Consider the following 12,437-nt stretch of genomic DNA (forward strand, 5'->3'; position numbering starts at 1 on the left):
CACAAATACACACACACTCCCACAATACACACACACACTCCCACACATCCAGATACACACACACTCCCACACATCCAGATACACACACACTCCCACAGATACAGATACACACACACACACACACACAGATACAAACACATTCACACACACACTGAGAATACAAGGCCGGTGGACTGAAAGAGGGAGGGGAGAGGGAAGGAGGGGGTGGGGAGAGATAGATATACTGTACATTGAAATTGAGGGAAATACTGTGAGACTGATGGAAAGCAACATAATACGTTAAGAAAGATACACAGAGATGGACTGAAAGAAAGATAGACAGAGAAAGAAAGAGACATGGACACAGATGGACTGACAGAAAGATAGACAGAGAAAGAAAGAGAGATGGACACAGATGGACTGACAGAAAGATAGACAGAGAAACAAAGAGAGATGGACACAGAGATGGACTGACAGAAAGATAGACAGAGAAAGAAAGAGAGATGGACACAGATGGACTGACAGAAAGATAGACAGAGAAAGAAAGAGAGATGGACACAGAGATGGACTGACAGAAAGATAGACAGAGAAACAAAGAGAGATGGACACAGATGGACTGACAGAAAGATAGACAGAGAAAGAAAGAGAGATGGACACAGAGATGGACTGACAGAAAGATAGACAGAGAAAGAAAGAGATGGACACAGATGGACTGACAGAAAGATAGAGAGAGAAAGAAAGAGAGATGGACACAGATGGACTGACAGAAAGATAGACAGAGAAAGAAAGAGAGATGGACACAGAGATGGACTGACAGAAAGATAGACAGAGAAAGAAAGAGAGATGGACACAGATGGACTGAAAGAAAGATAGACAGAGAAAGAAAGAGAGATGGACACAGAGATGGACTGACAGAAAGGAGACAGGAAAGAAAGAGAGATGGACACAGAGATGGACTGACAGAAAGATAGACAGAGAAAGAAAGAGATGGACACAGATGGACTGACAGAAAGATAGACAGAGAAAGAAAGAGAGATGGACACAGATGGACTGACAGAAAGATAGACAGAGAAAGAAAGAGATGGACACAGATGGACTGACAGAAAGGAGACAGGAAAGATAGAGAAACAGTGAGAAAGGAGGAAATTAAAAATAGGAATGAGACAAGGTGACATAGACCGAAATACAAATCAAATCAACCTTCGTTTGTCACATGCGCCGAATACAACAAGTGTAGACCTTACCATGAAATGCAAGCCCTTAACCAACAGTGCAGTTCAAGAAGAGTTAAGAAAAGATTTAACAAATAGACTAAAGTAAAAAATTCTAATAAAAAGTAACACAACAAGAATAACAATAACGAGACTATATACTTGGGGTACCAGTACCGAGTCAGTGTGCGAGGGTACAGGTTATTTGAGGTAATTTGTACATGTAGGTAGGGGTGGCGTGACTACGCATAGATAATGAACAAGGAGAAGCAGCGGTGTACAAAAGGGAGGGGGGGTTAGTGTAAATAGTCTGGTGGCCATTTCATTAATTGTTCAGCAGTATTATGGCTTGGGGGTAGAAGCTGTTGAGGAGCCTTTTGGTCCTAGACTTGGCTCTCCGGTACCGCTTGCCGTGCGATAGCAGAGAAAACAGTCTATACTGGGTGACTGGAGTCTCTGACAATTGTATGGGATTTCCTCTGACACTGCCCATTATATAGGTCCTGGATGGCAGGAAGTTTGGCTCCTTACACGGTCAGATACCGAGCAGTTGCCATACCAGGCGGTGACGCAACCGGCCAGGATGCTCTCGATGGTGTAGCTGTTGAAACTTTTGAGGATCTGGGGATCCATGCCAAATCTTTTCAGTCTCCTGAGGGGTAAAATGTTTTGTTGTGCCCTCTTCACGACTGTCTTGGTATGTTTGGACCATGCTAGTTTGTTGGTGATGTGGACACCAAGGAACTTGAAACTCTCAACCCGCTCCACTACAGACCCGTCGGTGTTAATGGTGGCCTGTTCAGCTCGCATTTTCCTGTAGTCCACGATCAGCTCCTTTGTCTTGCTCACATTGAGGGAGAGGTGATTGTCCTGGCACCACACTGCCAGTTTTCTGACCTCCTCCTTACCAGCTCGTTTGATCGTTGTCGGTAATCAAACCTACCACTGTTGTGTCATCAGCAAACTTAATGATGGTGTTTGAGTCATGTTTGCCCAGGCAGTTGTGGGTGAACAGGGAGTGCAGGAAGGGACTAAGTGCACACCCCTGAGGGCCCCAATGTTAAGTATCAGCGTGGCAGACTTGTTGTTGCCTACTCTTACCACCAGGGGGCGGCCCATCAGGATGCCCAGGATCCAGTTGCAGAGGGAGGTGTTTAGTCCCAGAATTCTTAGGTTAGAGGTGAGCTTTGTGGGCACTATGGTGTTGAACGCTGAGCTGTAGTCAATGAACAGCATTCTCACATAGGTGTAACTTTTGTCCAGGTGGGAAACGGCAGTGTGGAGTGCGATTGAGATTACGTAATCTGTGGATCTGTTGGGACGGAATGCGAATTGGAGTGGGTCAAGGTTGTCCGGGAGGATGCTGTTGATGTGAGCCATGAGAGCCACGTGAGTGCTACGGGCAGTAATCATTTAGGGAGGTTACTTTTGCTTTCTTGAGCTCAGGGACTATGTTTGTCTGCTTGAAACATGTAAGTATTACAGACATGGTCAGGGAAAGATTGAAATGTCAGTAAGGACACTTGACAGTTGATCCGCGCATGCTTTTAGTACACATCCTGGTAATCTATCTGGCCCAGCGGCTTTGTGAATGTTGACCTGTTTAAAGGTTTTGTTCACATCGGCTACCGAGAGCGTTATCACACAACTGTGAGAGACGGAATCTAAAACAAAAATCCAGAAAATCACATTGTATGATTTTTAAGTAATTAATTTGCATTTTATTGCATGGCATAAGTATTTGATCACCTACCAACCAGTAAGAATTCTGGCTCTCATATTCGTTTTTCTTTAAGAAGCCCTCCTGTTCTCCACTCATTACCTGTATTAACTGCACCTGTTTGAATTCGTTACCTGTATAAAAGACACCTGTCCACACACTCAATCAAACAGAATCCATCCTCTCCACAATGGCCAAGACCAGAGAGCTGTGTAAGGACATCGGGGATAAAATTGTAGACCTGCACAAGGCTGGGATGGGCTACAGGACAACAGGCAAGCAGCTTGGTGAGAAGGCAACAACTGTTGGCGCAATTATTAGAAAATGGAAGAAGTTCAAGATGACGGTCAATCACCCTCGGTCTGGGGCTCCATGCAAGATCTCACCTCGTGGGGCATCAATGATCATGAGAAAGGTGAGGGATCAGCCCAGAACTACATGGCAGGACGTGGTCAATGACCTGAAGAGAGCTGGCACCACAGTCTCAAAGAAAACCATTAGTAACACACTACGCCATCATGGATTAAAATCCTGCAGCGCACGCAAAGTCCCCCTGCTCAAGCCAGCGCATGTCCAGGCCCGTCTGAAGTTTGCCAATGACCATCTGGATGATCCAGAGGAGGAATGGGAGAAGGTCATGTGGTCTGATGAGACAAAAATAGAGCTTTTTGGTGTAAACTTCACTCGCCGTGTTTGGAAGAAGAAGAAGGATGAGTACAACCCCAAGAACACCATCCCAACCGTGAAGCATGGAGGTGGAAACATCATTCTTTGGGGATGCTTTTCTGCAAAGGGGACAGGACGACTGCACCGTATTGAGGGGAGGATGGATGGGGCCATGTATCGCGAGATCTTGGCAAACAACCTCCTTCCCTCAGTAAGAGCATTGAAGATGGGTCGTGGTTGGGTCTTCCAACATGACAACGACTCGAAACACACAGCCAGGGCAACTAAGGAGTGGCTCCGTAAGAAGCATCTCAAGGTCCTGGAGTGGCCTAGCCAGTCTCCAGACCTGAACCCAATAGAAAATCTTTGGAGGGAGCTGAAAGTCCGTATTGCCCAGCGACAGCCCCGAAACCTGAAGGATCTGGAGAAGGTCTGTATGGAGGAGTGGGCCAAAATCCCTGCTGCAGTGTGTGCAAACCTGGTCAAGAACTACAGGAAACGTATGATCTCTGTAATTGCAAACAAAGGTTTCTGTACCAAATATTAAGTTCTGATTTTCTGATGTATCAAATACTAATGTCATGCAATAAAATGCTAATTAATTACTTAAAAATCATACAATGTGATTTTCTGAATTTTTGTTTTAGATTCCGTCTCTCAGTGTTGAAGTGTGCCTATGATAAAAATTACAGACATCTACATGCTTTGTAAGTAGGAAAACCTGCAAAATCCTGCAAAATCTCCCCATTGTAAATGCCAACTCTCTTGGTAGTTAGTGTGGTCTACAGCTTATCATACGGTACTCTACCTCAGGCGAGCAATACCTCGAGACTTATTTAATATTAGACATCACGCACCAGCTGTTACTGACAAATATACACACACCCACACCTCGTAAGACGTAGCTTCTCTGTTCTGCCGGTGCACTGAAAATTCCGCCAGCTCTATATTATACGTGTCATCGTTTAGCCACGTCTCAGTGAAACTTAAGATATTACTGTTTTTAATGTCCTGTTGGAAGGATAATTTGAATCGTAGGTCATCCATTTTATTTTCCAATGATTACACATTAGAAAGAAGAGCGAAAGGCACTGGGAGTTTACTCGCTCGCCTATGGATTCTCAGGAGGCATTCCGATCTGCGGCCCCTTTTCCTGCGTCTTTTCTTCAAGCAAATGACGGGGATCTGGGCCTGTTCCACTGAATGCAGTATATCCTTTTCGTCGGACTCGTTAAAAGAAAACGTTTTTTCCAGTCCACGGTGAGTAATCGCTGTTTTGATGTCCAGAAGTTATTTTTGGTCATAAGAGACGGTAGCAACAAGATTATGTACAAAATAACTTTAAAAATATGTTACACAAAACGCAAAAAAACTAACAAAATAGCACATCTGGTTGGGAGAATGTAAAAAGTCAGCCATGTTCTTCGGCGCCATCTTTTCAAGGGAGAGCGATAGAGAGACAGGGGAAGGGCAGAGGGATAGAGAGAAATTGATGTTAAAAGTTGGGAACCTAAGAGAAAAACAGAGACCATGAGATTGAGAGAAAGGCACAGTGAGTCAGGGAAATGTAGGAAGAAGGGGAGAGAAAGAGGGAGATTAAATATATATATATATATATATATATATAAAGGTTAGAGAATGAAAGCGAATGATTACTCATGCACTCAAAAGGGAAAGTAAGGATTGTTACAGCAGACATCTTGCAAGGCGTGGGAACAGCATAAATAAGGGCAGAGAGACAGGCTTCTTCTGTCATCCACATACCTCCTGGGGGCTCAGAGAGATAGACAGACCCCTGACTGTGCCAGGCCATCTCACTCGCACACAGAAACACATACTCCACCATAAAAATGATGGTCTGTTTGTTTCAATTGCTATATCAGTTAACCTGGGTGGTGTTTGTGAACGATTCAACAACATGCAATCATGATCTATCAATCGACCTTGTGAATGCAAGGGATTGCCTTACTGACTGACAGAGGAGCATATTTTCAATGTTCAGAGAGGGAGTGATGGACTCAGAAGAAGGTACTGAGGAGTAGCATTCCGTACATGGGGATAGGCATTGACATGATGTAATTACAAAAAAACAATAAACCTACATCATGTGAAAGTATTGGTTCCTTCACAATGATGACAACCAATAATCCATCAAAGAAAACAAACAGCTGACATTCTGATTCTGCTTTCATTACAAAGTTCATAATTTGCCCTTTCCAATCAGTCTACAACTCTATCCGTGGTAAAAATATATATTCATTGAAATAGAATCAATACAAAAGTAGCTTGCAACCAGTTTCCACTAGCGCCATGAAGAGCCATTCATACCTCACAGAGGAATAAACACTGAGCGCGAATATTGAGTTCTGAAAGGTTAGCGCGCCTTCAGCACCTTGGAAAGCAACACTGGATCTATTTACCTAGGAGGCCATACGGACAGTGCAAAACAAAGCCAATGTGACAACTCTCGAGGGGTGGGCTGATTTCCGGAAAAGAGGCATTTCTATAACCATAATCTTGACTGCATCACGTTAAAATGAGCAATACAGTTTCAATTTAATAGAAAATAGGCCCGTTTATGTATATAGATCTTACCTTATCATTATTAGGAAGCGTTTGTGTTCTGTTAAACGTGTCATTTCCATTAATACTGATCAGTTCTGCATCTGCAGGTGGATACGGAGCGGGGAAAACCACTACGTCACTCTTCAGTGTGTCTGAGCTGAAACACACGTCATACTGTTGAGTAGACTTAGAGTAAGACCAGCTTCCGTCAGGGTGTGTGGTGATCATTGGGGCGCTGTACCTTCTGAAACTGTCCTCTGTCCTGTGGCATTTTACAGCTATTAAACTGATGAGGCTCAGTAAAAATATCACTGACACCGAGGCAATGGCGATCAACAAATACAGGTTTAAATCAGAGAAGTTCTCCTCCTTTCTCGGCACATTTCTGAATTGAGTCTGGATTTCACCTGTACTTTCAACCACCACTACATCAATAGACACAGTCGCTGACAGGGAGGGTTCTCCGTTATCAGAAACCAACACGACCAACGGGTGAGTTTTCAGGTCATTGTCACTCATTCTCCTCTTAGTCCTTAGTTCCCCGGTGCTGGTTCCGATTCGGAAGAGGTTGGTTCCCTTGGGCTCAGAGATGTGATAAGAAAGCAGCGCATTGTAGCCAGAGTCGGCGTCTACAGCCCTGATCTTGGCCACAAAGTAGCCCGCTTCAGCAGAATAGGGAACGTTCTCAGTGGTAACTGAGCCGTGCTCAGAATAGGGCGCGAGAATCCCAGGACTGTTGTCATTCTCATCCAGGATAAAAACGTCCACAGTCACGTTGCTGCTGAGTGGAGGAACACCAGAGTCTGTGGCCTGAACTTTAAACTGGAAAGTTTTTATCTCCTCATAGTTAAAAGACTGCAGACTGATTATATCTCCAGTATCAGAGTTTATATTTACAGATGATGATATTGAAACACTTTTATCTAATAACGAATACGTCATCTTTGCATTTTCATCTGAATCTGGGTCAAAAGCAGACATCATGTAAATGACGTCTCCTACCGGACTGTTCTCTTTCACATAAACATTAATCACGGGTTCTGAGAAGCGAGGAGCGTTGTCATTTACATCAGAAACGTGTACTGTAATAACGCTGGTGCTGGAGAGAGGCGGGGTCCCTTCATCCATAGCTGTGATGGTGACATTGTACTGAGAAGCGCTCTCTCTGTCAAGAGGTCCATCAACCACTAAGGAATAATGATTCTTGTATGAGTTGTTTATCGTGAATGGCACAGAGCCTAGTATTTTAACCTGTATAGCGCCATTTGTGCCTCCGTCATTGTCTTTCGCAGTTATCAGACCAACCGTTGTCCCTATTGACGCATCCTCTTTCACTACGTTAACTAAAGAAGTGATAAATATCTCTGGTGTATTGTCATTCACGTCAGTTATTTCAACCAGGACTTTACAGTGAGATGCTCTAGGATTGTGTCCCCTGTCTTGAGCTTGGACACGTATTTCAACAGCATTGTTTTTTTCGTGATCCAACTCGCTTTTAACCGTTATTTCACCGGTAGCTGCATTAATGGCAAATGCGGCAATGTTATTGTCACTGTTTTGGTTAATGAAAATATAAACAATTTCCCCATTCAGATCTTCATCTGCGTCACTCGCTTGAACCGTGATGACGGATGCACCTATAGGCGTATTCTCAGGAATACGAGCTTTATAAAGTGGCTTTTTAAAAACGGGTATATTATCGTTAACGTCTTTCACATTTACAATGATAAGCGATGTCCCTGATCTAGGGGGTTTTCCTCCATCTACAGCGGTCAGTGTGAGCTGGATAACGGGCTGTTTCTCTCGGTCTAAAGCTTTCTGCAGCACTAACTCAGCAGACACACTCTGTTCTCCACCGCTCTGTACATCCAGGGAGAAGTGTTCATTCGGGCTCAGCTTGTAGCTGTTTACTGAGTTAGCCCCTACATCCATGTCATAGGCGCTTTCCAAAGGAAATCTCTCCCCTGGAAATGCAGATTCAGATACATTCAAATATGTTTTAGAGGACCTAAACGAGGGTGAGTTGTCATTTATATCCAAAACATTCACTTCAAATCTGTATAGATTCAACGGCAAATTCACAATGGCTTCCAGTTCTAACGAACACTTCGTGCTCCGAGCACAGAGGTCGTCTCTGTCTATTCTCTCTCTCACGGACAGAATTCCATTTTTTTTATTTACATCAAAATACCTCTGATTGGGTCCGGATATCTTAAACCCACGATAGTCAAGTTGCTGCACGTCTAGATGCAAATCCTTCGCCAAATGTCCAACAACAGTGCCCTGGTTAGATTCCTCCGATATGGAATAGACGATCTGTGCTGAAGCGATACTCCAAAGATGACATAACGGGAGGAGATAGTACATCCGCGAAGGAAACATAACCCATTTGTGAGTCATTGTGTCGGTATTCCGTTAACGAAACATTATGTGAAGAACAGAGGCTATCACCCGCATAAATGCGTAAACCAAAACAGAACCAGACGAGTGCCACGATGTTCTGCTGCTCACCCGAACAAAGCCTTTTTTTCCCCCAACAACGACCAATGCTCCTGTGTGGGGCGGAGCCTCGCACGGCGAGCGAGGATTTACACTGCGTGAGAGGATAGCGATACCGTGTGGATATATTAAACAATCAAACATTTCTGTGGAAGTGGAGACCAAACACAGTAAACTCCGCCCAAAAAGTTAGTGACCACAAGATGACCAAATTATGACCTTGGTGAGTGCTGACCAACATGATTAGGGTCTGTACTAAACATACACCAACACTTTACAATGTTCATAGGCCTACAATTTAAAGTACGCGGTGCATTTCAGAACCATGAACAGCAACGCCTGCATCTTTTTCACCGCACGCAAATAGTCAGCCGGTGAAAACTTTGAAATGTACAGCATTTTAATGATCAATTAAATGAGTGAAAAAAAAGAAAATAACAATGTCATAAGGACCTATAGAAGACATATAATGCAATCATCACGGCACACATTTCGTTCACTGAACTGTACTTCTTACCTTCTCATTGTGGGGTAATGTCTGAGTCCTGTTAAACGTGTCATTTCCATTAATACTGATCAGTTCTGCATCTGCAGGTGGATACGGAGCGGGGAAAACCACCACGTCACTCTTCAGTGTGTCTGAGCTGAAACACACGTCATACTGCTGAGTAGATTTAGAGTAAGACCAGCTTCCGTCAGGGTGTGTGGTGATCACTGGGGCGCTGTACCTTCTGAAATTGTCGTCTGTCCTGTGGCATTTTACAGCTATTAAACTGATGAGGCTCAGTAAAAATATCACTGACACCGAGGCAATGGCGATCAACAAATACAGGTTTAGATCAGAGAAGTTCTCCTCCTTTCTCGGCACATTTCGGAATTGAGTCTGGATTTCACCTGTACTTTCAACCACCACTACATCAATAGACACAGTCGCTGACAGTGAGGGTTCTCCGTTATCAGAAACCAACACGACCAACGGGTGAGTTTTCAGGTCATTGTCACTCATTCTCCTCTTAGTCCTCAGTTCCCCGGTGCTGGTTCCGATTCGGAAGAGGTTGGTTCCCTTGGGCTCAGAGATGTGATAAGAAAGCAGCGCATTGTAGCCAGAGTCGGCGTCTACAGCCCTGATCTTGGCCACAAAGTAGCCCGCTTCAGCAGAATAGGGGACGTTTTCAGTGTTAACGGAGCCGTGTTCAGAATAGGGCGCGAGAATCCCAGGACTGTTGTCATTCTCATCCATGATAAAAACGTTCACAGTCACGTTGCTGCTGAGTGGAGGAACACCAGAGTCTGTGGCCTGAACTTTAAACTGGAAAGTTTTGATCTCCTCGTAGTTAAAAGACTGCAGACTGATTATATCTCCAGTATCTGAGTTTATATTTACAGATGATATTGGAACCCTTTTATCTAATAATGTATATGTAATCTTTGAGTTTTTTTCGGAATCTCGATCAATAGCTGAAATCGTAAAAATGACGTCTCCTACCGGACTGTTCTCTTTCACATAAACATTGATCACGGGTTCTGAGAAGAGAGGCGCGTTGTCATTTACATCAGAAACATGTATTGTAATATCGCTGGTGCTGGAGAGAGGCGGGGTCCCTTCATCCGTAGCTGTGATAGTGACATTATACTGAGAAGCAATCTCTCTGTCCAGAGGCCCATCAACCACTAATGTATAATAGTTTTTATAGTTTGACTTTAGTTTAAAGGGGACAGACCCCGCAACTATAAAATGTGTAAGTCCGTTATTACCTCCGTCTTTATCAGTTACTGTTACCAAGGCGACCACGGTCCCTATCTCAGCATCCTCTTTTACTGGACTCATAAGTGATGTTACTGCGATTTCAGGAGCATTGTCATTGACATCAATAACTTCTACTAACACTTTAGAGTAACCACTGCGAGGCGAGGAACCTTGGTCCGTCGCCTGAACTCTAATTTCATATGCAGCATTTTCTTCATGATCCAATTTCCGTTTAACAGTAATTTCACCACTTTGTGAATCTATTGAAAAATCATCTGCAGAATTTACATTTCCACGTTTCATGAAGCTATATGCAATGTCAGCATGTGTACCTTCATCTAAATCCGTAGCCTCTAGCTTCAATATTGTCGTCCCCAAAGATACATTTTCATGAACACGGACCTTGTAAAGTGGTTTAGTAAATGTTGGCGAGTTATCATTGACATCAATTAAGTTAACAACGATCTGTGAAGTCCCGGATCTGGGAGGTTTTCCTCCATCTACAGCGGTCAGTGTGAGCTGGATAACGGGCTGTTTCTCTCGGTCTAAAGCTTTCTGCAGAACTAACTCAGCAGACACACTCTGCTCTCCACCGCTCTGTACATCCAGGGAGAAGTGTTCATTCGGGTTCAGCTTGTAGCCGTTTACCGAGTTACTGCCCGTATCTGCGTCATTGGCAATCGGTAAAGGATATCTCTCTCCAGAGGAGGAAGACTCTGATATGTTAACTATATGAAAGCTTTCTAGAAATGTAGGTGCATTATCATTGATGTCTAATATGTGTATTTCAATACGGTGAATAAGCATAGGATGGCTCAATATGGCTTCTATATTTAAGGAGCACTTTGCCGTATTCGGACAAAGCTCCTCTCTGTCTATCCTCTCGTTAACGTACAGAATTCCTGTTTTCAAATTAGCCTCGACAAATCTCTTACTCTGACCGAATGCAATCCTTAGACCCCTCGACTCCAGTTCCTGAACATTAAGATTTAAATCCTTAGCGAGATTCCCCACAAAAGTGCCTTTGTCCACCTCCTCTGAAACGGAGTAAGAGATCTGTGCTGCAGACCAGTCAAATAAACAAAGCAACACGACGCACTGAATCCAAACGCGTTCTCTTTGTCTTCGACAACCCATCGCTGCTTGCGCAAAATAACTGAATCCAAGTAATGGTCAAGTACCCATTAAAACTCTCGAATATTCCGTTATATGTCAGAGATCCTGTACAGCCCCAGCCCTCTCCGTCTCACTACCATTCGAGTTCATCGCTTCACAATTCGCTCGAGACTGGTGGCGCTCGACTCTTTTTCATTCAGGGAGGAGGAGTTACAAGTATCTCGATAACATCTCTCCCATTTATGGTCCATAGTGACACCGTGTGTTACTTTTATACATATTTTATTCTTTACATTACAATGTATATTTTTACAGTTTTTTTTTTTTTTTTTTACAATACTGAGATAACCTGAAGTAGACAACCTCGTGTTGATCATTCACTCACAGAAATGCCTATGTATGTAAAAGTCAAACTGTTCTGTTAAATGAAAAAAAAATGGAAAACATAAGAAAAGTAAATCAACCTCATGTAATGAAAAACGTGTCATCTAGTGTCATCTTCGGATAACAATAGCAGAATCTATAAGAATCAATGAATAAAACAAACAGGAGACATTGATCACACACAGCAACGTGCTGGCCTATCAATCTAAAATTAACGTTCATCAGCAGAGAGCGAGAACGGTTTCAGCAACATAGACAGCACTTGATAAGCGTTCACGCATGCTGAACAAACCTTTTGACAGGGTTGAAATGGATACAGTTACAGTATGCATCTATAGGCGCTTAAATGTCAATGGCAATTGTGCAGTCTATCATCAATCTGAAACACGACGTATATGTATATTTCCCATGCGTTGTAACCTTTCGTGCCTATTTACTCACAATACCTAATATATGTACAACTTTGTTGGGATTTGACACATCAACACATTCGTGAAGCGCAACACTATTGTACAGTGTAGCAGGAAGTAATTTACACCTTGAACGTTTG

General features: G+C 43.4%; 2 protein-coding genes across 7 annotated transcripts in view; both read right to left on the minus strand.

Annotated features, from left to right (window-relative positions):
- LOC139390584 (protocadherin alpha-C2-like) overlaps positions 1–12,437 on the minus strand; it is a 178,852-nt gene that overhangs the window by 56,162 nt on the left and 110,253 nt on the right. Inside the window, exon 1 of one of the 6 annotated variants that reach the window (XM_071137799.1) lies at positions 9,158–11,524. The exons of the other annotated variants lie outside the window; for them this stretch is intronic. Within the exon in view, the coding sequence (XP_070993900.1) occupies positions 9,158–11,524 (2,367 nt within the window). Of the gene's footprint in view, positions 1–9,157; positions 11,525–12,437 lie in introns of those variants that run through there. 6 annotated transcript variants of the gene reach the window in all.
- LOC139390459 (protocadherin alpha-8-like) lies at positions 5,072–8,508 on the minus strand. Its single transcript, XM_071137588.1, has 2 exons — positions 6,172–8,508; positions 5,072–5,086 (listed from the first exon to the last, which is right to left on the minus strand). Exons 1-2 carry the CDS (start codon positions 8,506–8,508, stop codon positions 5,072–5,074), a joined length of 2,352 nt encoding a protein of 783 aa, XP_070993689.1.

The sequence above is a fragment of the Oncorhynchus clarkii genome, chromosome 31 (assembly GCF_045791955.1).
Source record: "Oncorhynchus clarkii lewisi isolate Uvic-CL-2024 chromosome 31, UVic_Ocla_1.0, whole genome shotgun sequence".
Taxonomy (NCBI): domain Eukaryota; kingdom Metazoa; phylum Chordata; class Actinopteri; order Salmoniformes; family Salmonidae; genus Oncorhynchus; species Oncorhynchus clarkii.

Excerpts from the sequence above, each read along its gene's own strand:
- LOC139390459 (XM_071137588.1), bottom strand. The coding sequence starts at position 8,508 with ATGTACTATCTCCTCCCGTTATGTCATCTTTGGAGTATCGCTTCAGCA.